The sequence below is a fragment of the Lepidochelys kempii genome, chromosome 2, assembly GCF_965140265.1.
Source record: "Lepidochelys kempii isolate rLepKem1 chromosome 2, rLepKem1.hap2, whole genome shotgun sequence".
NCBI lineage: Eukaryota > Metazoa > Chordata > Testudines > Cheloniidae > Lepidochelys > Lepidochelys kempii.
The window spans coordinates 174954498-174978904 of NC_133257.1; the positions used below are offsets into that span (position 1 = coordinate 174954498).

General features: G+C 41.7%; 1 protein-coding gene across 12 annotated transcripts in view; it reads left to right on the forward strand.

Annotated features, from left to right (window-relative positions):
• TPK1 (thiamin pyrophosphokinase 1) overlaps positions 1 to 24407 on the forward strand; it is a 480985-nt gene that overhangs the window by 65540 nt on the left and 391038 nt on the right. For 11 of the 12 annotated variants that reach the window (XR_012157430.1, XR_012157429.1, XM_073332795.1 and 8 more), the window contains exon 3: positions 24015 to 24089. The exons of the other annotated variant lie outside the window; for it this stretch is intronic. Coding sequence is in view for 9 of the 11 variants with exons in the window: in XM_073332795.1 (XP_073188896.1) it covers positions 24015 to 24089 (75 nt within the window). In the remaining 2 variants the exon portion in view is untranslated. The remainder of the gene's footprint in view (positions 1 to 24014; positions 24090 to 24407) is intronic. 12 annotated transcript variants of the gene reach the window in all.

Sequence of the window (24407 nt, forward strand, 5' to 3'; positions counted from 1 at the left end):
GCTTCAGTTAAACACAAGTTATTGGGCTCAGTACAGGACTAACTGGGTGAAATTCTTTGGCCTGTTTTATGCAGCAAGTCAGACTAGATGATCTAATGATCCCCTTTAAAATCTACAAACTACGTTATACAGAGATGTTAGCCTCTTCATATTTAAAATTTCATAATAAAGTCCTGTTTTAGCATTTCCTCACCCCCTTAACTTTGGCTTGGAAAATTAGTCTGAAAACTACCTCACAATACTATGTAGGAATTGGTGATTACCCAGTAACAGTAATATGTTTGGTACCTGAGTTATTCAGGGAATGATGGGGTTCACCTCTCTGACCAGGGAGCTGGCTGTATTTTTGGCCAATTGTTAGGGAGGGAATTGTTAACTATTTGGGAACCCAGCTGGAGGTGTGGGGAATCAGACAAGCTCTTGGCTGATGTGAGGCCCAACGGGTCTAAAACCTAGGCTTGTAGAGCAACCAGTGCTCCACTTCCCTTGACCTGCTGAGGACACAGACCAGGGTAAGTTCTGCCTCAAGGGTTTGACATTCAGCAGCACCATGACTCCTGATTGGCTCCTTGCCCTATAGAAACCCAAAGAGCATCCTAGAAAGTGTCCAGACAACCTCTGAGGACAGGACAAGAGGCAATAGCTTAAATTGCAGCAAGGCGGTTTAGGTTGGACATTAGGAAAAACTTCCTAACTGTCAGGGTGGTTAAGCACTGGAATAAATTGCCTAGGGAGATTGTGGAATTTCGAACATTGGAGATTTTTGAGAGCAGGTTAGACAAACGCCTGTCTGACTAGATAATACTTAGTCCTGCCATGCTTGCAGGGGACTGGCCTAGATGACCTCTTCAGGTCCCTTCCAGTTTTATTATTCTATGATTCTGTAGCTGCCATGACTGTTCCTGCTCCTTGCTCTTGTATTTCTGGCTTGACTTTGGTTTGATTTGGATTTCGTGTCCTGATTCAGACCCTGAAACCTGACTTGGACTCTCACCCTAGGTATCAGTCCTAGCCTGGACCTGACTATGAACTCCTTGGCTACTCTCAGTCTCAGGTTTTCCCCTGCTCTGACCCTTGGCCCTGCCTTGTTGGGGTCCTGATGCCTGGTGACAGGTGTCCAGTGCAGGGTCTTGTTTCACAGAGGGCCTGGTTTCCTCATATTCCAGAATTGGAAATGGACTTGGGGGAAGGCATCCCCTAAAGAAGCTAGGGAATGGGGTTGGGGCTCTTCATGTCTGGTACAATGAGGAGCTAACCCCCTTTTTCCCAGCCCTGTGTGGGTGGTGGGATCCCAGTAACAGGCTGGGACCCTCTGTGGAGGGGAGGGAGGTGGCAACAGTCCTCCACCAGGGGAAACTATTAAGGAATCATGACCTGCACTGTATGTGTTGTTGCAGGATAACTACTGAGGCATTAACAGTGTTGCAGCCCAAAAAAACCACATCCTTTGTGTATTGTCATTCTTCCTGCCTGGCTGTGACAATGACCTGGGGGAATGTGCAAAGCCCCATTTTCCAGATGGGAGAAGTAATGCAGTTTAATTGACTTGCTCAACATTGCATAGAAAGGCCTTGAATTAGCATTGGAATTTGCTAGTACAGATTCCTGTTCCCATGCAGAGTACCTCTGACTTCAGTTGGATTTTATCTGGGTCCATCCCAGTGGATCTCAGTGTAGGTTGGGATCAAAGTGGGTAGCAGAGCTGGGAACAGAACCACTGACTGATAATTTCAGCCTCAAAGCATATTCATTAAACACAGTGCCTCTCATACAAATTACTTCAAATCTGTGTACTTAGTGAGACCAACTGTGAAATGAGGAGGATAATGTATGTGCACCTTTGTAAAGTGATTTGAGATCTACAGATGGAAATACTATATAAGTGCAAAGCAGCATTATTAAACACATTTTTCAGATGGTGTAATAAGGCACAGAAAGGTTCAGTGACTTGGCTGTTTTTCTTAAAATAATCTCCCGGATGCCTGCAGCCCCTGGGTCAGTGTATGTTATGTGCCGCCCGCTGGGACTGATCTACACACAGCATGGGTCTGTGTGAGCTCTTCGTTGGAGAGTTCATAAACTCAAGCTGTAGCAGTTTATGGTGTTAGCTCTGGAGGTCTTTGGTTTGATCCTCAGGACAAGATGGTGGCCACTGCATAGAAGGGACTTCCAGAACCCACTTAAAAATTAGAGAGAGAAATATTTATTTCAAAAGAGGAGAGTTTTTTTTAAAATTGTATTATTGTGTTTAAATAAATTGAGTGTGATGGATTTGCAGGCCTGTAGACTGAAGGCTTCTGTTTATCTACAGACGAGGTTGAGTATGGACTATAGCATGACAGGGTTTTGCCACACCAAAATGATCCCGAACCTGGCTTTAAAATTTTGAGATTTAAAAAGAACAAATTTGAAGTTCCTTTCATTTGTCTTTTGGTTTTTGAACCCTTAAGGTTTACCTTTTCAAGCTTATCTCTGCAGCCACAATGTCTAGAAATGTTTATTTTTAAAAAATGAAACCTAAGATTCTCACACAATCACATAACTCCAGGAGCTAGGGCTTTAAAACAAACAAACAAAATCAACCAAAACTTGCAAAATTTTATAGACTAAGAAAAACACCAAATAGCGTTGTGATGTTGCACCCCATAGTGCTTTATGGAAATATGCTTATGAATGTATATATGACATAACTAGAATATGTTTTATGCTACATATGCCATGTAACATATCTCTGTAAAGGTTATGATCTACTTAATATATTCATCCTATTTGTATGCATGTATCATTTTTGTATTTGAAGTTATGAATATTGGCTGTGTACTTGTTTGATTTTAAGTAGACATAGTAAGGCATTTGGTCAGCTTCTGAAGAAAGGAATTTGCAAGTTAAGTGCCCAATCAAGAAACACTTAACAGACATGGAATCTTGGAATACTCCAATCCACATAAGAAGTGGAATACTCCAATCCACATAAGAAGCGTACCTGGGGACATTCAAGGTAGCATGTGAACAGTGGGTGCCACCTGTAAAGTTCTGAATCATGCATGGACATGTGACTTGTCCATGTGACTCCAAAACTTCAGGTTGCAGCTGGATTCTGCATAGGAGAGAGGAAGAGGTGTCCACCCACAAGAGAGGAACTATATAAAGTCCTGGGAGACCCCTCCATTTTGTCTTCAGCTGGCTCAAGAGGTATCGTCTCTACCCCAAAGGATACCTGAAAGAGACTCGAACAAAGGACAGTAACCACAGGGATGTGAGTGATTGTTGGAGCCAGACTAGAAGGAGCCTAGTCTGTAAATGAAGTTTACTGGAACATCTCTGAGGGTGAGATTTCATCTGTAATCATTTTCTTACTGTACTAAGCTTAGACTTGCGTGTTTTATTTTATTTTGCTTGGTAATTCACTTTGTTCTGTCTGTTAGTACTTGGAATCACTTAAATTCTACTTTTTGTGTTTAATAAAATCACTTTTTACTTATTTATTAACCCAGAGTATGTATTAATACCTGGGGGGAAGGGGCAAACAACTGTGCATACCTCTCTGTCAGTGTTATAGAGGGCGAACAATTTATGAGTTTACCCTGTATAAGCTTTATACAGGGTAAAACAGATTTATTTGGTGTTTCGACCCCATTGGGAGCTGGGTACCTGAGTGTTGGAGACAGGAACACTTCTAAAGCTGTTTTCAGTTAAGCCTGCAGTTTGTGGGGGATGTGGTTCAGACCTGGGTCTGTGTTTGTAGCTGGCTAGCTTGTCTGGCACAACCAGGCAGGGTTCTGAAGCCCCAAGTTGCCAGGGAAAATGGGCGTAGAGGTAGTCTCAGCACATCAGTTGGCAGTTCCCAAAGAGGTGTCTGTGATCCAACCTGTCACAAGCGTGAGACTCCAGACTTGGATACACTGTAAGTAGTTCAGTCTACATGCCTGTCAAGTTCTTGAGCTCTCTGTTGAAAATGACAACAATGGTGCTAATTGCAGTGGATTTTATGATTTGGTTACTTGTCCAGGAGAGCCATGATCCTGAGAAGTGCTGAGCATTTTGGCCTGATCCACTGAAAGTTAAACGCATGAGTAATCCCACTGAAATGAATGAGACTATTCTCATGCTTAAAGCTAAACATGTATAGAAGTCTTTTTCCTGGACCGGGCTAGAGTGCTTATCACCTTGCAGGACTGAGCCCCCAGAGCTGGACTTTAGAAGTGTTTTTGAGAATCAAGCTTAATTTAGGATCTTTTTGCTGATATAACCTCTTTTAACAATAATTCTGCTTAAGGCTCTGAGAGCATGTGGACAGCTGTATGTACTTTAAAGTCTGTAAGTCTAACCTTAAAAGGCATAGATTAAAGGGCATAGGAGACACATGCTCTGAAGAATTTTGAATAATCTCAGAAAGTTACAGTTGGTTTGGGTAGAATAGAAGCATAAGCATTGGAATATGCATTGAAGTCCATTTTAAATAGTCACATAAACCAGAAAACATCAGAATGAAATTTTTTCCTCACAGCAGTATATTCATGGCAGGAGAAACAAAGCTATTTACAGTATGAAGTTCCATATACAGAACATAAATTAGGTCTCAGAGAGAGACATTGCTTATTTGAAAAGAGATGTTCTCTGAGACAGTCATGTTACTTTCCTGCAATATGGATTTATGGCGTTGAAAGGTTTATGCCCCATAAGCCTTAATTAAGTCTGACAGTTGTAGTGTTAAAGTTGACGGATCTAGTTGAAAAGACAGGTTGCGAATAAGGACCTTTCTTACTGGCCCCAAAGCTTGCCTTTATTTACAGGCTTTACTGTATTTTGGAGGAAGAAAGAAAATAATTGTTATCTTTAATTATCGTTGTGGTCGGCAACATGTCAAAGCACGTAACCATAAACAAGCACAAGCAGCTTACAATAAAAGCAGTTGTTATAGCTAAGTCTACATTTTAGTCACAGTTTCTTTAACATTTTGGAATATAGCTACTGGATATAAATGTTAGCCAGTTTCTGATTTTAGTTGACCCATTTAATGGAGTATCAGTGTGCTTACAACCCTAATTTTTGATCGTATTTTTCTACCATAAGGCAACATGAATGACACATAGTACAATAAAATGAGAAGTCAATCCCTTCTCCAGAGTACATAAAAATTCCTTATGTGGCTCTGATATTGTAATGTGATTTTTCTGGCTTTTTTTTTTTTTTAAATATTTTAGCTTATTTTATGTAGATGCTGATTTATCTAATCATGCAGTAAACAAAAGTTGATCTTAAAAGCCATTTGTCAAAAGGAGCCTGTAATAGATTTAGAATTGTAGACTGTCTCAGACCAGCAACAGATCTGCGTTATACCTTCATTAGGTAGTAAATTCAGCCTCCAAGTATTAACTCCTAAGAGAAGCAAATGAAGACAAAAGACATTGTTTTAGAAGTCAAATGTTTTTAAATGTTGTTGCCAAAATGCAGTCATTCCTTTTATGTCCTTCATCTGTTAGGATAAGAACTGTAGGATAAAAATGTAAATATTTCCTTTATTTATATTTTTAACAGAATCTCACTTTGAGGGCTTGGAGTCTATTTTCGTTTTTAGGGTATTTATAACTTTTTTTTTTTTTTTTGAACTTCAAAAGCTTCAACGGGCACTTGGAGAACTATTGTTAAATCTGTTCATTTTTAAAATTAATCACAGCTTTCCCTTGTAGATACATATGGGATAAATTGCATGTGACAACATTGAGAAGCATGGCTATTTGTGCACTATAGCCCTAGTCCAGCTCCCAGCCTGCATACTTACAGGGGATCGCCATGGGGCTCAGGGGAAAGAGCCCTCTCTCCAAGCCTGTGAGCAGCGCTATAATTACTATTACAGTATCAGTATTCTCTGTGGTCCTAACATAAGCCTTAGTTTGAGCATGATCCTAAGAGTACATCACAACACAGGGCTAGCCAAATCAGTGCTTGTCAGAAAGAATAAAGTGAAATCCTGGCCCCACAGCAATATTATATCAAGGTCTAGTGCAGTAAAAGACTATTATATCTCACTGAAACTGCAGAAGGAGCTAGGTAAACATTAGGGAAGTATTGTAATTGTAATCCAAACTGGAATTTGGCTAGGACATTAGGCCTAACACCCTGCAGTATGACCTTGGCAGACAGTTAGTGACCAATTAGAAAGTTCACAACTTTTCTTTTCTTTTCTTTTTAATATTAAAATTGCAGGGATATCTAGAGTAACATGTCTAGTGGGCTCCTGTCACTAATTTCGTTAAAGTGAAGATCGTTCAATATCTTGTTCAGAAGAAAGAAGTAATTAACAGTTGAGGCTTTATAGGAAAGAATGTTTATTTTGAAGCTTCAAAATAAAAGAGAAAATTTAATTTTTCTCCCATTCTGTCTGTTTCTGTATATTTTTATTTTGATTAAGCATTTATCCCTGGCTTTGCATTTACAAAGTTAAAAAATAATACAGTACACTACAAAAATAGAACTTCTAAATGGTCTAGCTTACCTGATACGACAGTTGTAGAGTATCACTTTAAGGCTAATATGTGCATTTGCTTTGTTCAGTTACCAGCCCCTGTTTAATCTTTGTCAGCTGTATAGATTTAATTTTAATTTAAATTTAATTTCTAGATTTAATTTTCTTAGATCCCTTTGCCAATAAGCTGTTAAATGATTAACTTCGTTAAGAGTGCAGAGAGCTCACCATTGTTACCTCAAAGATAATCATACTGATTATTTATCATTGTACTATGAAAGCAAATTTACAGTGTGATTCTGTGCCTTCAGTATAGTGTAGATACCCAAGTCAACAGCCTTCTTTCTTGTCAAATGCAGAGAGTGTCATTACCCAGCCATCCTGGTGACTGAGAGAGAGAGAGAGATTTGGTCAAAAGCAGTTGGATAAAACTCACCCCAGGCATTGTGTAAAGAGAGTAGTATTCCCAAGAAATGGTGAAAATTTTGACTTGCCCGTCCATCTCTCAAATCATCAAGATGGTTTGCAATCCTATGGTCAGCTTCTCTGCCATGTCAGGCTTAAGCAGCATTGGTTTGGGGGCCGGTCAGTTGTGGCTCCTGAATTCTCTCCTCAGTCCCACTCAAGGGTGCAGGTTAGAGACCATAAACCATCTGGGTATTGTTCTCTAGCAACTGTGCCTGCCCTTCTTGAGTCCATTGTGCTCTTCCCCACCCGTGGGCTCGCCAGGAGGCTGCATCTCCGTCTATGGGCTGTAGACCCAGCCATGGTGCTGGTAACATGTTATTACCTCAAAGCTTGATTCCTTCAATGTGCTTTAGGTGAGGATAACAGTTAAAACCCTCACAGAAGCTCCAGCCAGCTCAATGTAGCATGGCCTGGCTATTAAGCGAGACAAACTAACAATTAGTCTGTTGCATTGTGTACTACCCTGTATATCTGTTTCAAGACCTGTATCTCCTGAGCCCTCAATAGGCTGGTCCTTGGCTACATCAGATGTTTCCTCTCCTTTCAACCCAACAGGATTCGACGGTGGAATGAGCCCAGATAAATCTGGCCCTTGTTCATGAGAGTATTTTCTTGGCAACATGGTACTGCTTCAATTATAGAACTCCCTTTTAGATAAGGCTGATAATCAACACCCTCAAATTGAAATGGAATGCACAGGATTCCCAAAATATACGGTGTCTGAAGAATGGCCCAGTAACTCATTCCTGAAGACAAGGAAGTTAAGTAATCCAAAAACCAAACCAAAGACCCTGTGATCACAAATGGCATAAAACGAGAGGGGTGGAGAATACAGTTCTATATGCAATATTTTGCTTACCATGATTGTTGTCCATGGCCAGGTGTGATGGTGATGGTGACTCCAAGAGAGGACACAGGCACTAAGCCACTTTCATTTACATGCCTAAATATGGATATAGGGACGTAGTGCAAGGCACATTTGTCTGAAAATAGTGGCCTATTATTTTTTTAGCCTGAACTTGTTTAGTTCAATAATGCTACTATTTTGATGGCTTTCTTGCCACTTCAGTTTTTTCTTTTTCAGACAAAGAATATCCTAATTTAAAGTCATTACCAAAAACTCTGTACAGTTTCTTTAATGTGGCCTTGCATGAGCTTTATCTAGTGGAATAATTTTCTCCCTTGCTTTGTAATTTATTCCCATGTTTATGTAACCTAACATCCTGTTCCACAGCAAAAATGATTCTTAATGCACAGTGAAGACTGAAAATTAATTCACTTTAGCAAAACAGTTTCACTAGCAAGTTAGGAAATATTCCAACAAGGTTTCAATCTCTACCTTAACTGTGCCCCTTGTAGTTCTCCATATCAATGTGTTGCTTCTAAGGTGTCTCTCCCCACCGCCCTCCCATCATCAAAGGATCTCAAAGTGCTTTAGAATACATGTGTCCATTAACATTAAGTGACTTGGCCACTACTAACGATCTACATGTATAAAGATCTCCTGGGCATTTGAGAAATAAGGTGGCAAATTAGGAAGATGCTGTATCTCTGACAAATGGCTCCATATTTGCTTGGTGATTGTTCCTATGCTGTATTAGGAAAGAAGGATGGTCTTAGCTTATAGGGACTGGACTGGGATTCAATTCCTGTGTGACTTTGGGCAGTCATCTACTCTGTGCTTCACTTTCCCATCTGTAATGTAATGGTGATAACTGAGACCTCATGAGGTTTTATGAAGGTAAAATCCAGAAATGATTGTGTTACATGGTGATCAGGATCATGTAACAACCTAGATAATCAAACTTTGTTAGTTCTGTGGTATCTTCACTTACTTAAACAAATGTTTTGACTGAGAGATTGGGAGATGCAGCAGCTTAAAAACCATTGCATCAGTGTTCTGCTCAGAGATTTACTTTCAGTGTTCGCCTGGATTGCCCATTAAAGCATTTTACTAGATTTAAAAAAATGATAGGGCACAGGGAGAACCAGGTGGCTTAGTGGTTATCACACCTGACCACCAGCTCCTTGTCTCTCTCTGTGGGGATGGTAGAGTTTCCTGGTTCTTGATCCTAGGTCAGGAGTGTATGGGACTCCACCCACATCTGGGCCTTTCCCTTTTAAGTGGGGCGTGGTAGGGAGACCTGGGACCTCCCTCTCCACTGGGTCCCCACCCAGGACCTTGTAGCAAGTAACATTGGCAGGGTCCTCACTACAGAGAATCCAAGTCTGCCACTCTGGGCTACTTCTTACATGTGTGCTCTTTCAGTTTGGGGCATAGTCCAAGTGGTCAGTAGCTTACTAAAAAGTCCAAATGAGCAGGGTCCTCTAGGACCTGCTGGTTCTCAGATGAGGTGGTGGTTGGAGAAGGCACTGCGTGGGGACCTTACCTAATCTGTGGTCCCTCCCAGGAAGGATTAGTCTCTCCTGCTCCTTGTCCACATCCCTTTCCATGGGCTTCTGAGCTCCTTTTAACCCACTCTGCCATGCTCAGCAGGTCTGGAGGGGAAGGGGTACCTGGGCTCAGTATTATCTTTTAACACCTTTGGGCCCATGTGACTGGGTGCCTGGGATGGACCACACTGAGAATGCCACACTCAGGACAGACTGCGAGAATTAGGGCAGACAATCCCTCCCAACTGGTAGTTTATTCTATAATTAGATTCACCAAGCCACTAACTAAAGAGCTTCTGCAGTACCCACACTGGTTAACCAGAAACCAACTGCAGTCCCCTTTAGGCATTCCAACCCTTGGCTCCTATCCAGACAAACAGGTCTAATATAGTGAGAGGTTACTGAAAACCCAGTTTGCCATATGTGAGGTTCTTACTAATCCCAAAGGATCAGATACTTACCCCAGATCAATACATATCTCAGATCTTACCCAGATATCATGCTGTCAGCCAATCCTTAGTAAACTAACTAAAGATTTGTTAAGAAACAAAAAGAGTTAATATGGTTAATAGATCATATACATACAAATGATTGCAAAGTCCTCATATCAGGTTTGTAGCAGTGATGGAATAAACTGCTGGCTTGCAAAAGTCTCTCTGGTAACTTCCAAAAGATTAGAAGAGCCTTAATCCATAGTTCAAAATACTCCTTTTAGTTGTAAATCCACAGTCCAGAGAACTGGAGCAGGAAGGAGGCAAAATGGGAGATTCCTTGGGTATCTCTTATATCCTCTGCAATGTGCATCAAAATTTACTTTCCTAAACAAAGCCCACTGTATGGAAAGTATGGAAAGTTACTGACCGAAGATGGAGTCCAAGGTCACATGAGCACATCACATGCCCCTACATGTTTTACTGAATCACAGGGGAGGCCATTGGCTCCTCGCTGTCTGAGGCATCCACAGGAAAGGCATTCTGGGCAAAACATTGATATGGAGAATGACAAGGGGCACAGTTAAGGTACAGCTGCCCCTTGCCAAAGGTTCACAAACTGCTAGGAAGACTGTGGGTTGCCACATCTATGTCTACCCTCCACCCAGCAAAGGGGTATTGGCAGATCCCTCTGGCAGCCGAGTTTAAAGAGAAGCCCACGTCCTCCATTCCATTTGGGTTATGTCAATTCAGGCTCCATGTGGCAGCTGCCAAATTTCAGCAGTTGATGGAAAGAGTGCTGTGGCCACATGATTCATACGCAGCCGCCTACATTGATGATCTCATCACCTACAATGAAGGATGGACTGTCCACACGAGACATGTCGCTGCAGTACTACAAGCCCTTGAGGAAGCACAAGTGATGACCAACCCAACCAAGTGTTAACTGGCAACCCAGGAAGTCACCTGCCTGAGGTATACAGTGTGGGGGGCACAGTTATGACCCTCCCCCTCCCCAGTGGACAAAGTCCAAGCCCTAGCAGACTGCTCTGTCCCCTCCACCAAGAAGCAAGTTTGCTGTTTCTTGGGATTAGCAGGGTACTATCGGCATTTCATCTCAAATTTCGTCATCATTGCCACCCCTTTAACAGACCTAGGAAAAAAATTCCACACCAAAAATCCACTGGACAAAAGGCTGTGGTGAGGCATGTAGAATACTGAAAGACCAGTTGAGCAAGGAACAAGTGCTGTTCCCCCCCAGATTTCTTGAAGCTATTTATTATACAAATTGATGCAGCTGATGTCTGGCTTGGAGCAGTGCTGTCTCAAAAATCAGAGGAGTAGAGCACCCCATCCTCTTTTTTAGCAGAAAGATGTTCTCATGGGAGGCTGCACGCTCGGTCATCGAGAAGGAGGCTCTAGCAGTGAAATAGGCTGTCGATGACCTGTGATAGTACTTATGGAGGCAGCCCTTCTACCTAGTAACGTGCCGTGTGCAACTCCAATGGCTAAACTCTAATGAAAGATCAACCACATGTCATGCAATGGTACCTCTTGCTGCAGCTGTATAGCTTTTATGTTTCCCGCCACACAGGCACAGAAAATAAAAATGCCAAATTCTTTTCACAGGAAGAAGGGGATTGGGATCAGCCCCCTGACACCACAACTCAGGAACTGAAAGGAGAGGGTGTGTGGAAGTGGTGGCGCATATAGAAATCCTAAAGTGGGCTGTGATACCATATAAAAATGACGAGTTACATTAATACAGTCACCATTGTTACAAAGTTGCAATAAATCTTGTACAAAGTATATCATGTAAGGTTTCAATGGAAAAGTTACAGTCTGTCAAGAATGATTATCCTGGTTAAATCCATGTTTCATTACTGTATCTGAAGTTACGAATAGTGGCTATGTATCTCTATCTCAAACATAACACCCCCTGCCCCAGATGGATTTACATCAGGGCTAGGTACCTATGTGTCGATGGACCATTAAGGACACACAGCTCTCACAATTGCATAGTCCGATATCATTGATCTGTATTTTTACCTGGCTATGGACTTTTCTAACGGCGTGACCAGGGCCATGTCTGTCCTTTCAAAGGGCATCCCTATGGTGGGCAGTGGTGCCAGAGGGGCCTTTGGGATCTTTTTCTGACCTGTCCACCAGCACTTGGGACATGATGTGCAATGGTCCCGCACATGCGTGAGTGACATTAAATTTGACAAGGAAGTCACCCAGGTATCAGGGATGTGTCTTGTGTCATCCCTGTGAAAATTCATCAAAATTTGGTCAAATTATAAACCTCTGGAAAAATCTCAATTCACATATGCTCAGTAGAGAGAGATATGTTAGCATTTGGTAGCTGAATTCTCAGAAGGTTCTGTCTGCATTGAGCATGCTCCATCTCTGCACAGCTTCTGGGTGCTGATTTGCATGCACCCTCGGCAGAGAGCCACTGACCATGCTCCATACCAGAACAACAGGGGCTGAGCAGGAATTTCCCTTCAGTTGCTCCTCCCTGCTGTTGGGGTCAACTCTGGCGCCAAGCACTGGAAGTGAGAGTATGAGAGTAGGAAGGCTGTCACTCCTTTGCCCTAATTGCTCTTGCCCAGGTGGTGTGAACTAGGAAGTCACCTGACTGAAATTCAGAGGGGTGAGAAGGTAGGACATGGAGGAATAGATGCATGAAGGGGGATGGTAGCCTTGGGTTGGGGAGTTGGAGCAGGAGCTGAGGGTAGGGGGGGTTGTGTAGGAGCCTGGACATATGTAGTATGATATAGTTTTGAATTACATGATCACTTACTATTTTTCCATTGAATGTCTGCCTCATTCAGTACATTAGATAGACCTGCTCTGCGGATGAATCAGGGTTGTGAAGGAGACTGTTGTCTGCAGGACCCCTACCTCATTTGTTGCAGAAGTTGGAAGGCATATAGTGAATGGGCAGGGGAATGCAGGAATGAGAGTGAGGAAGAATGGTTCAGTAGTTAGGGTGCTAGCCTAAGACATGGGAATCCTAGATTCAAGTCCCTGTTCCAACACAGCCTTCCTCTGTTACCTTGGACAAGTCACTTTAACCATGTAGCTTCTCTGTGCCTCAGTTCCCCATCTGTAAAATGGAGATAATACTCCTCTATCTCACAGGACTATTTATATATTAAAGATTGCGAGGTGCTCAGATATTATAGTAATGGGAGCCATATAAATACCTAAAATATCTAGGTAGCTAGGAAGAGAAAGGGTGGTCTTGTGGTTAAAAGGAGCATGCTCCCTGGAGAACTGGATTCTAGCCTTGCCTGTACCACAGAGTTCCTGTGTGATACTGGGCAAGTTGCTGAAATCACACTTTTCGAGGTGGCCACCGTGTGTCCTTCATTTTCTCAGTACCCAAATTGAGACACCGAGGGTCTGACATGCAGAAGTGCTAAGCACTCGTAACTAGTCAATAGAAGCTCTGCTCTGGACACACAAAGTGCTATGACATATTAAACGCTCTGGAAGAATCCAGCCCTAGATGTCTCAAATTGGGCACCCAAACATGGTTGACAGGTGTTTCTTTTTGGGTGTTTTACTGTTGACTCGAATGGGAGCAGCAATGAGCCCAAAATGTAAACGAGCATGGCTCTGTTAGCGGATTCTTATGAGGAATTAGTTTTTTATTTGTTTTGAATTCTTCCACATATATTCTACTGCTAAACTCTCGAGAGAATGCCACTTCCTTTCTTTTCATTAAGATTGATATATGTGTGTCTGCACAAATCCCTGTTTCTTCCTATCCCTCTTGGAAGTTACTTTGAGAATTGATGGCTGTAAAATACTTTAAAAAGTCAATAGAATGTACATTAAAAAATTAACAGCAAAAATACATTGAAAGGGATAACACTGCATTCACAGGAAAAGCAGATGGCTGTGCAGATTTGAATTATTCATTTAAAAAATTCTGAGAACATATTTGTAAGGGCTGTGATCCATTGGCATAATTTTTGCCGGTTTATTAGCGGAGTTGTTACTCTTAAGAGGAAGAGTAAACATCTCGTTTGGTGACTTGGGATTCAGGCTAGTAAAATGCAACTACAGAAGTAATTTATAAATAGTGGGTAAAATTAATTTAACTGCATCTCCGAATTAGGGCTGACAACTGCTTTGTTAGCAAGTGCACAGACACAGGGCACAGACTTTACTGAAACTGATGCTAAGGAAGATTTTCAGACTTAGAAATACCAGTTACATGGGAAATCATTTTACTATTGAATTTGTTTAAATATTAAATGGTAGACTATTGGCTAATTTTGTATTTATATGTCCCATATTCTTTTTATCACTCCTTATAACACGCCAGAGTGCCAGTTCTAAACACAGATAAGGTACAGACTAATACACGTAAGTAGCTTCAAATTATAGAGCAAGAGACTGAGCATCAGTTGTGTTATTTTGTATGTTAGAAGTGTCTCACTGTTGGCTTTCATATAAAATGTGTCTCTACCTGAAAAGTGACTCTCAAAATGGCATTGTGAGGTTCCATGTCTGCTGTATCACAACAAAAAAAGGAGGACTTGTGGCACCTTAGAGACTAACAAATTTATTTGAGCATACGCTTTCGTGAGCTACAGCTCACTTCATCGCAATAACTTACAGTGCTCATTTTTCAGGTAAAACTCCCTGCCCCCCCCCCCAGCTGCCAGCCCTGCAACTACAGATCTGAGGGTCAAGCTGGGTTCTTGGGTCCAAATTCACCAGTAGTAACTGATCTGGAATCAGAGATTTTGTCCTCATCTATCCCTCTGTAGTCTCCTGAGCATAAGAAAGCAGAATTTGGTCCTGGACTGACAATTCGGATGATGTGGTGATGAATATATATATATATATGTATAGTGGAGAGGGAAAAGGAACTGTTAGAGTGGAGTACAGAGTCATAGAAAAGAAACTTATCAATTCTCTGGGCCAGGTTTTGATCTGTTTGGTCTGATGTCAGTGAGCTAACCTGATCTACAACAGTGTTAAGAAAATCAGAATTGGACCCTCTGAGTCAAAATTTTACTGGCAAAATCATCTTCACACCAGAGAGTAGATTAGGGGACAGTATCTGCAATTCGTGCAAGAAACTACTGACTCTGAAGTTGCAAGTTTTAAAAAACAAAACATTTACAGCACCAAATACATGCCGGTCAGAAGCCTGCTGAACTCTTTGTCAGATAACTTGTGCTGACTAATTTTTTTTTCTAACGATGCCTCTGCTCTCTCAGCTTTTGATATGGAGGTGGTTCCATTTGATCATGTTTGGGAACTCCAGGGTACTGCTATTAAAAACATCTGTGAGATAAACGCATGGCTTCAAAGAACTGGCAATCGCACTTTTAGAAAGTAGCAACTATTTCTTTCCACGGCACCTACAGGAAAAGAAATTATGTTTCTGACTTTTAAAAATCTTGGTCCAGTTGCTCAATTGGTGCAAATGGGCATAGCTCTGATGGAACTGTATTGATTTACACCAGCTTCGAATCCACACCCTTGTGCTGTGAGATAATCTCCTAAATGCCCTTCACATATGAGAAGTGTGAAGTGTCTGTTCTCTTTCCTTCATTCTTACAAGGCAAAATGAGCATACTGTGCAGCTTCGTTTGATTAATGTAAAATGCATTGTTTTTAGACGAAAGTCTGGGGCTATCTAAAAGAAGACCAGTTATGTCTGAAATCAAAAGGCTGAGGGGTGTCAAGAAAGAGCCTGAATTAGCTAAGGGTACCTAACAAAGCGTAGTAAGAAATTGACTTAGGAAATTGACTTAGGAAGTTTGAGAAATTGACTTAGGAAATTGACTTAGGAAGTAATGAGATCATACTTAGCGGTCTGAATGATCTTTCTTTCTGCAAGTTAAAGGCATTCGTATCCTGGTGCTGGGGAGTGCATAAGGTCGTGGGCCAAATTTTTCTCATTTGCACTTATTGAAGCCTGAATAACTGAGGTGAAACCTATGAAGTAATTCTAACTTTGCACTAGTGTGAATCAGAACAGAACAGAGACCATTACCCAATAATCTGGGCTCTGATAAAATGTTAGAACATTATTCTGCCACCAACCATATTTTTAATCTCAGGAATGATGACATATAAATCTTTTTTTCTAAGCCTTCATTAAAACACCTTGTTAGAATTCCTGGAATTGAAAAACCAGGTTTTATTTGATGTTGTATCCCACGCTTTCACTAAGTCACTCATGTTGAGTAGATGTTTTTCAGTCATTCTATGTTAGTGGAATTCTCATTCCTGAATAGAAAAAAAATCCATGTTCGAACTTTTTTTAATTTAGTAATACCTAGAGGTGTGCAGGAACCAGGATTTCTATTCCGGGAAAATATTTGAAATTTTCTGCAAAATGGAATTTTTGAAAAAAAAAATGTTTCAAGTTGATTGGAAAATTCTGTTTGAATAACACTGAAATGTTTCATTCCTTTTGACTTTTAACAAATAAAAATTTCAAAGTGAAAATTGTTGACCAGCTCTAGTAATACTCTTTCCACATCCAGGATACAAGTTTGCATAAGCATTGTTTTGTCATTATCTGCTCGCTCTATAAAGCACTGTGTTCTTAGCCATCCCAGTGTTGTTGTTGTGACAGATTCCCACTGCGAATGAATTCTTTGCAGTAGAATCACAGGCTATAGTGGAAATTCTGATACAGTAGTGAAGACATCACCCATTACCGGAAAAACACATTCCAGGAAGTCATTCAACTGTCTTTGTTTTAGGCCTGGTCTACACTACCAATTTTTTTTTTGCCAAAAGGCAGCTTTTGGCGATGAAACAGCAGAGGTGTACACACTGCAAAGCCACTTTTTGTGCCGATACTCCTCAGTTGCAGCACTGTAATAAAACCAGCTTGACGAGAGTCAGCAGGCTTTTTGTGCTGAGGCTTTAGCGCCGTAGTGCCAGTGTAGACGCTGTGATTGATTTTAGCGCTGTTATTGGCCTCCGGATGGTGTCTTACAATGGCCATCCTGACCACACTGGTCAGCAGTTTCAACTCTGCTGCCCTGACAACAGGTAAACAACCTTCTGCCCCTCCCTCTTTAAAGCCCCAGGAATTTTGAAATTCCCCTTACTGTTTGCGTGGCGTGCAAAGCTCACATCACATTTTCCCAGCAGACCACGATGGCTCCACGCAGCAAACAATCTCCCGCATGGACCACTGCGGAGTTACTGGATCTGATAAGTGTTTGGAGAGAGGAAGCTGTCCATCCCAGCTGTGCTCCAGCTGTTGGAATTTCAATACCTATGGCCAGATTGCGCTCAGCTTGCCCGAAAAGGGATGTGACCGGGACATGCTGCAGTGTAGAGCAAAGGTGAAGGAGCGGAGGAATGCGTACCAGAAGGCAAGGGAGGCAAACTGTCGCTCCAGTGCTGCGCCCCAGACCTACCGTTTTTATAAGGAGTTGGACGCTATTCTAGGGGGTGGCCCCCCCTTCACCGCAAATAGCACTGTGAATGTTTCGGCGGGTCTGGAGCCAGTGGAAAGTGAACCTAACCCAGAGGAGGAAGTAATTGATGAACAGGTGGAGGCTGAAGAAGAAGTGGAGTCCTATGATGTGTTCAGTCAGGAGCTGTTCTCCATTCCAGAGGTGTCTAGCCAGTCTCTGCAGTCACACTCTGGCGAGCCAGAAGCAGGAGAGGAGACCCCCAGTAAGTGGTTTTGCTTTGTGAAGTTCTGAAGTGGGTTGAGGGCAGAGAAATGTAGAAGGCTGGCTTTGTTTCTGCGTGCTGGGCATTTCCCTGTACAGCTAGGCAGTTTGATGGAACGGGGAGTTGATGCACTCCGAGATTTCATGGGAATCCTCCAGAGAGATCTCTAGGAAACTTTCCTGCAGGTACTCAGCAATCCTCTGCTGGAGGGTCTTCGGCAGAGCTGCTTTGTTCCTTCCCCCATTGAGAGACACTTTCCCGCGCCACTCTGCAATTACTTGGGTAGGGACCAAAGGTGCACACAGGCGAGCAACATAGGGACTGGGGCGGAAGCCGCAAGCATGTAGCAGATGCACCCTTGCTTCCCTTCAGGAGTTAGATATCTTCCATAGTGATCGCTGTCTGTGGAAAACAGTGGGAAAGTTTAGAGTGTTGCCCCCATAAGTGCCCCGTGACCTTTTCAGATTGCTTTTCTGCAATACACAAGACCCCTGCCCCTGGGTTCACTCACCATTCTTGACGTCTTCTGCCTCATGTGTGCTTGCCTATGGTCACTGAGAAAGTGATAGGTATGTGACCAACAGTGTTGCTGTTTCAGTGCTCGGTGTGTAGTTGACAGTACTGCTTCTGTTTATTTTATTCTGTATCTTTTTTGAGATAGGGTGACCACATCTGCACGCCGTATTCAAGATGTGGGCGTATCATAGATTTATATAGAAGCAATATGATATTTTCTGTCGTCTTATCTATCCCTTTCTTAATGATTCCCAATATTCTGTTAGCTCCTTTGACTGCCACTGCACATTGAGCGGATGTTTTCAGAGAACTATCCTCAGTCACTACAAGATCTCTTTCTTGAGTGGTAATGGCTAATTTAGACTGCCATCATTTTGTATGTATAGTTGGGATTATATTTTCCAATGTGAATTACTTTGTATTTATCAACATTGAATTTCATCTGCCATTTTGTTACCCAGTCACCCAGGTTTCTGAGATCCTTATATAAGTTTTCACAGTCTGTTTTGGACTTAACTATCTTGAGTAGTTTTGTATCATCTGCAAATTTTGCCACCTCATTGTTTACCCTTTTTCCAGATCATTTATGAATATGTTAAACATTACTGTCCCAGTACGAAGCCCTGGGGGACACCGCTATTTACCTCTTCTCAATCTGAAAACTGACCATTTATACTTACCCTGTGTTTCCTGTCTCTTAACCATCAGAGTTATTGATCCATGAGAGCACCTTCCCTCTTATTCCATGACAGCATACTTTCTTTAAGAGCCTTTGGTGAGGGACACAGAGATCAGCCTAGATTTGGACTTCCATCTATCTACCTTGGTATTTACATGGCCCAGGTCCCTGAAATATCCTTTCAGGGTAGGAGGAAATATTTTGATTTTTGTATATCTTATTTCCTTTTACTTTGCAACTTTCTGTTTAGACTCGAAGTATTTTGCTAGAAGGTAAAATTTCCTCTTTCTATGGAAATGAGTCTCTTTTCCTTTTTCCTCCACTTCTCCCCCCTTTAGAATACCACTCATCAGATCACTGGGAATGGTAAAGAAATGGTTGTTCTTCAGGCAAGCAATAAAATGTAAATATTATTGGTTGACAGGAGACTCTTTGTATGGTTGAAGTTGTTCAGCCTTTGGATTCATGCTTCAGTAGCACCCAGAGGCATGGCAATATCTTAGCACAACATATGCCCTATTGTGTCTTATTGCTTACATCATTCCGCTAGAACAAGCGTAGTACTTGTCTTCCCCAAAGGCCTTTTTATTTGATGTAATAAAAAAAATTTCTAGCCTCAAAACACATAGAAAAGAAACTCATAGTATGTATGGTAACTTAAGATATTTTTCTGACACCCAAGGGAAATAAGCAAGGGGTATATGTTGTTATGTTAGATCTCAGACAAAGCTGATATTTACAGATATATATATGCTGCTTTTGTGAGAGCCATATAGCCTGCAGACTGGTGTATGGTAAGGGACAATCTATAAAAAATGTATAATGATATTATAAATATTTATAGTGCACCTAGGTGAGTGTAAGATAATAGGGACAGGCCAGAAAGGCTTTTATAATAGTAAATTTGTGTCTCTCAAACACACTGGAATTCTTTTGAAAGAATTAAATAATGCATAAAGGCACAATATTAGATATAATTTATATAGAGATTGTGACAAAGTTCCTGCTCTACCTTGGTGGGTCTTGCGCTTATTGGTGGATTTGCTCGCCTTGGAGCTTCACGGCAGCCCTCAGCTTGGCCGTTTTTCTGGATCCACAGTCCAGGTCGACGACTCCTGTGTCTGACCCGGAGTTGGGAGGATTTGGGGGGAACCCGGGCCCGTCCTCTACTCCGGGTTCCAGCCCAGGGCCCTGTGGAATGCAGCTGTCTAGAGTGCCTCCTGGAACAGCCTTGCGACAGCTACAACTCCCTGGGCTACTTCCCCATGGCCTCCTCCCAACACCTTCTTTATCCTCACCATAGGACCTTCCTCCTGGTGTCTGATAATGCTTGTACACCTCAGTCCTCCAACAGTCCGCGTTCTCACTCTCAGCTCCTAGTGCCTCTTGCTCCCAGCTCCTCACACGCACACCACAAACTGAAGTGAGCTCCTTTTTAAAACCCAGGTGCCCTGATTAGCCTGCCTTAATTGATTCGAGCAGCTTCTTGATTGGCTGCAGGTGTTCTAATCAGCCTGTCTTAATTGTCTCCAGAAGGTTCCTGATTGTTCTGGAACCTTCCCTGTTACCTTACCCAGGGAAAAGGGACCTACTTAGCCTGGGGCTAATGTATTTGCCTTCTATTACTCTCCTGTAGCCATCTGGCCTGACCCTGTCACAAGATTCAAAAGTTGATTAAGTCCTTTAGAAGCAGCTACTAAGAAAACTCAGAGGAAGAGTAATATGGGTAAGTGTTAGAAAGCAAAGAGGACAGATATGTGACCAATTTTCAGAATTGAAAGAGGTTAATAGTTAAGTGGCAGTATGCCGGGGTAAATACGAGAATTGTTGTTTAATATACTTATTTGCAATCTAGAAAAGAGAGTGAATAGAAGTCATACTTTGTTGTTGACATAACAATTATCTGGTTATTCAAGACTAAGGATTGCAAGTTCCTTTAGGAAGACCGAACAAAACAGTGTGAGCCACATGATCAGTTCTGCTTGAACTGTCTCCCCATATTTATACCTGTACTTTTATGGGTATAACTGACTGCTGACACATTTGTGCACCTATAATAATTTGTGCCCATAAACTAAGCCCATAAATATGGAGGAAAGTGTTTGAAAATGGTATGTACTGTCACAAAAAAGTGAGTAAGGATCTATAAGCAGCAAATAGGAAAACATGGATATGACTGGAAATTAACAAACAAACATATAGTTGTTTAAATAGATGGAGGGTTTTTTTAAATCAGAAGGTAAAACCAAAATTAGGAATCAAGTGTGAAATCCTCCAGGATCAGTTTCCTGAGATTATGAAGAGACTGGCATTGTTGGATTTTGGTCCTTTTCTTTTTTGTTTATGCCATAAGGACCAAAATAAACTGAGCATCTTATATTTTAAGCTTTATGTTGTATGCAAGTATTTATTTTTTTTAATCCTCATGCTACAGATGGCTTGAGTTGTACAGTCTGCAATAATAAAGGCCACAAGAAAAGTACATAATAAAAGAGAGAATTGCACTAAAACTGTAAGAAGCTATGTGAGGGACCAACTCTCTCCCTGTGCATCTCAGCAGCAATTGAGGTCAGTATGTGTCCTCTCAGGAGAGATCTCCATATCAGGGGATTGCTGGCAAGTTATTTTCACTGCTGGACCCTTGACTATGGAATTTTCTTCCCCTGTTAGTCCAGCACACCCCAGTTTGGTTAACCTTCAGCTCATGTGCTAATTGCCTTCTTGAGTAATGGATGGATGGACAGTCCATGAGAGAGATTCTTCTTAACTTATTAAGAGATTTTAAAGATGAAGACCTGGAAGTGGATTTTTTTCAAATGAGAAGCCAGTAGAGTGCATGGAGCAATGCTGTAGTTTACTTTTAACAGTCTTTCTCGATTAGCAGGAGGGCTGCTATAGATTGTACTAGCTGAAATTTCTCTGTGGTCTTCACATTTATCTGAAATCTCCATTTGATTAATAGCTGCTTTTTAGTCAAGATTCTCAGTGAGTATAAATTGTTGTATCTCTGGTTTACACTTCAGTCTCAGTTTATGCCTGCTGAGGATCTGGCCCTTTTTGATTAGTTGTATATTAGTACAGTGAGCACTGTTAAAATGTTGGTGCTTGCTTTGGTGTTTGCTTTGGTGGCACAGATATTAACATTTAGTCATTTTTCACTTGCTGTGGTTTAAAGCAGTGGTGGGCAACCTGCGGCCCATCAGGGCAATCTGATTGGGACATTTTGCTGATGTTGACCATCTGCAGGCCTGGCCCCCCACAGCTCCCAGCGGCCGCGGTTCGCTGTTCCCGGCTGTTTGTTCCTGTCTGTCTCTGTCAGTGCAAGTACAAGGTAAAGACACGTTCAAACTCAGGATGGAAGAAAGTTCCACACCCACCTCTCATTTATTTACTGTGGTCTCCTCAACTCTTCTCTTCTTGACCATATATATTTGGTGTTAGCTTCTACCCTACTGCAGATTGTAGAGGGAATGGGCAGAAGAGTAGAGCAACGTCAGTGAAGTGCTGAAATGGGGAGCAGTCCCCATCATGCTCAGCAGTTTAGGTTCTACATAACACCACCCATCCGAAAATACTGTGATGCAGTAAAGGCCAAGACTGTAATGACACCCATGGTATACGTAAGTAAATAGATGCCTATGAACATCCAGCTCAGATGAATTTACTTGCAATAAAAGATAAGTGAGTATTGAATCTTGTACTTTGCTGACCTCTCTTCTGAGTTGTCGTCTTCGTTGAGTCTAGCAGGAGCTAGGCGACAGGTTTTCATTTATAGCAGAGCTATGGTGTTCTTACCTCAATAATGGCTTCGCCATTGGTGGTGAGCATGTGATTCTTCCAGCATATCATGCCAATGCCACATCCTAGCATATAATGATACTCATGTGAAAAGTTGTTTTATGTTTGTACATTCGTGGTCTGACTTGCCCTACAGTAAGGCCTGGTATAGTTTTTAGTTGATTGCAGGTAGCTACCTGTCATGCACATTCATTTGTGGCTCAATGTGTGCAACTTCTTCTTCTTTTGCCAAATTTTCATGCACATTGCAGAGATTTTCTTCACCTTTATGTCTCCTCATACTTCCACATGACTCTTTCCTCACTCCACCTTCTGCTCTACTAAATGTGTTCAGAGGCACAGAAGACCTTCTAGAGATAGATCATTTCTCCTTGCAATTACATTGGCTTCACATGCTCAAATAGACTTCATTAACCTGATAGCTTAAGGAAATGAAGCTCCAGGGGAAACTTCTATTCCAAGATAGATAATTAGGAAATTAAATAAATGCTATTCCCAGCATATGCAATCCTAATAAGGCATGGTGGTTACATTTGCTCCCTGGAGCCACAGTCTGGAATAGCAAGTATCCATTTATTTTAAAACTTTTGCATTTTGTGTGTTCATTTTTGTCCCTTGAGTTGGACAAAGTCTAAGGATGGTGGGGCTTACAAGCCTGTTCAGGCTGTGGGAATGTGGACTGGTTAGTTGCAGGCTTGCAGGGCTGCGTGTTGGTGATAGCCTGTTTCCAGGAGTGAGATTTAGGCTGTGGAATCACCATGATAACAGACGTACTCTAAAAAGAATATGTTTTGGTAAAATAATTATATCTTGTCAAGTATGATCCCTGTGTTGTTTTCTTCGATTGTATGCTCTTTGGGGCAGGGATCATCTCTTTGTTCTGTGTTTGTGCACACTGGGGCCCTGGTCCATGACTGTAATACAAATAAATAATTAACAGTAAAGCTGCAATCTTTTCTGTCTTTCAGAACTTTTAGCTTGTATAACTTTTTTCATAGTGCTCCCTAAGTGTGTCAACAAACCGTTTACTGGCAAAGGTCTTCCAGCTCTGCCCAGCAAATCTTGACTGCCATTATCCACTCTCCACACAGTTGCAGATGCTGTTGATGTCAACAGGAATACTGCACCTGAAGGGAGAGCAGACTTTCAGAGCCTAGATCTTCTGAGTAGATCTGAGAGGAGAACTTTACCTTCAGACAGCGATAGCCTCTGTTGTTAATAGAACACGTGCACCTCCCCCAAAATGCTAATACCATTAAATGTCATGCACAGGCGGCAACAGTAAGACAGAGGTTTGAACAAGAGAGTTGCACGGACATGGGGTCCTATTGAGGGGGCCTATTAGCAGAGAGCACCTGTTATAAATGAAAAGGACTTGCTAAAATAAAATGTTTCTCATGAATCTCTGACTGCCTCTATGTATCTGAAATGGTGAAACCTAAGAAGAAGGGTAATTAGTGAAGTGTGCTCCAAAGTTTCTGCCTAACATTAAATAGGGAGGGATGTTAGGTGCAAACAAAACAAAGAAAATGAGGGGAGAAATCAATTTACTTGTTAATGAGCACGATCATCTCTTTTTTTATAGGAAACCTGACGTTTTGCCTTTTGATTCTTAATCAGCCTTTGGACAAAGGTTACTTTCATCTTCTGTGGAAAAAAGGTAATAATAACTTACATATATCTTCATTTGCTTATTTACTTAGCTGCTGCCCAGCTAATCTACCGTATGTCCATTGAATCTCAATGTGGCAATTTCCACTAACTAGAGCAATCACCGGGTGAGACTGTGAATCAGCAGAATGCATTCCTTGTTGTTGAGTGCAGCAAATGAGTGGATTAGTCAAATTTCGCATCTCTTATGCATTTCAGTGGGAACTTCATGGACTGGGAAGGGATACATGTATGTGCGCTTGCGTCAAATAAGCCTGCAGCTTTTCAGAGGCATCCTCAGGAATGATGGTGGTTTTGCTGACAGAGT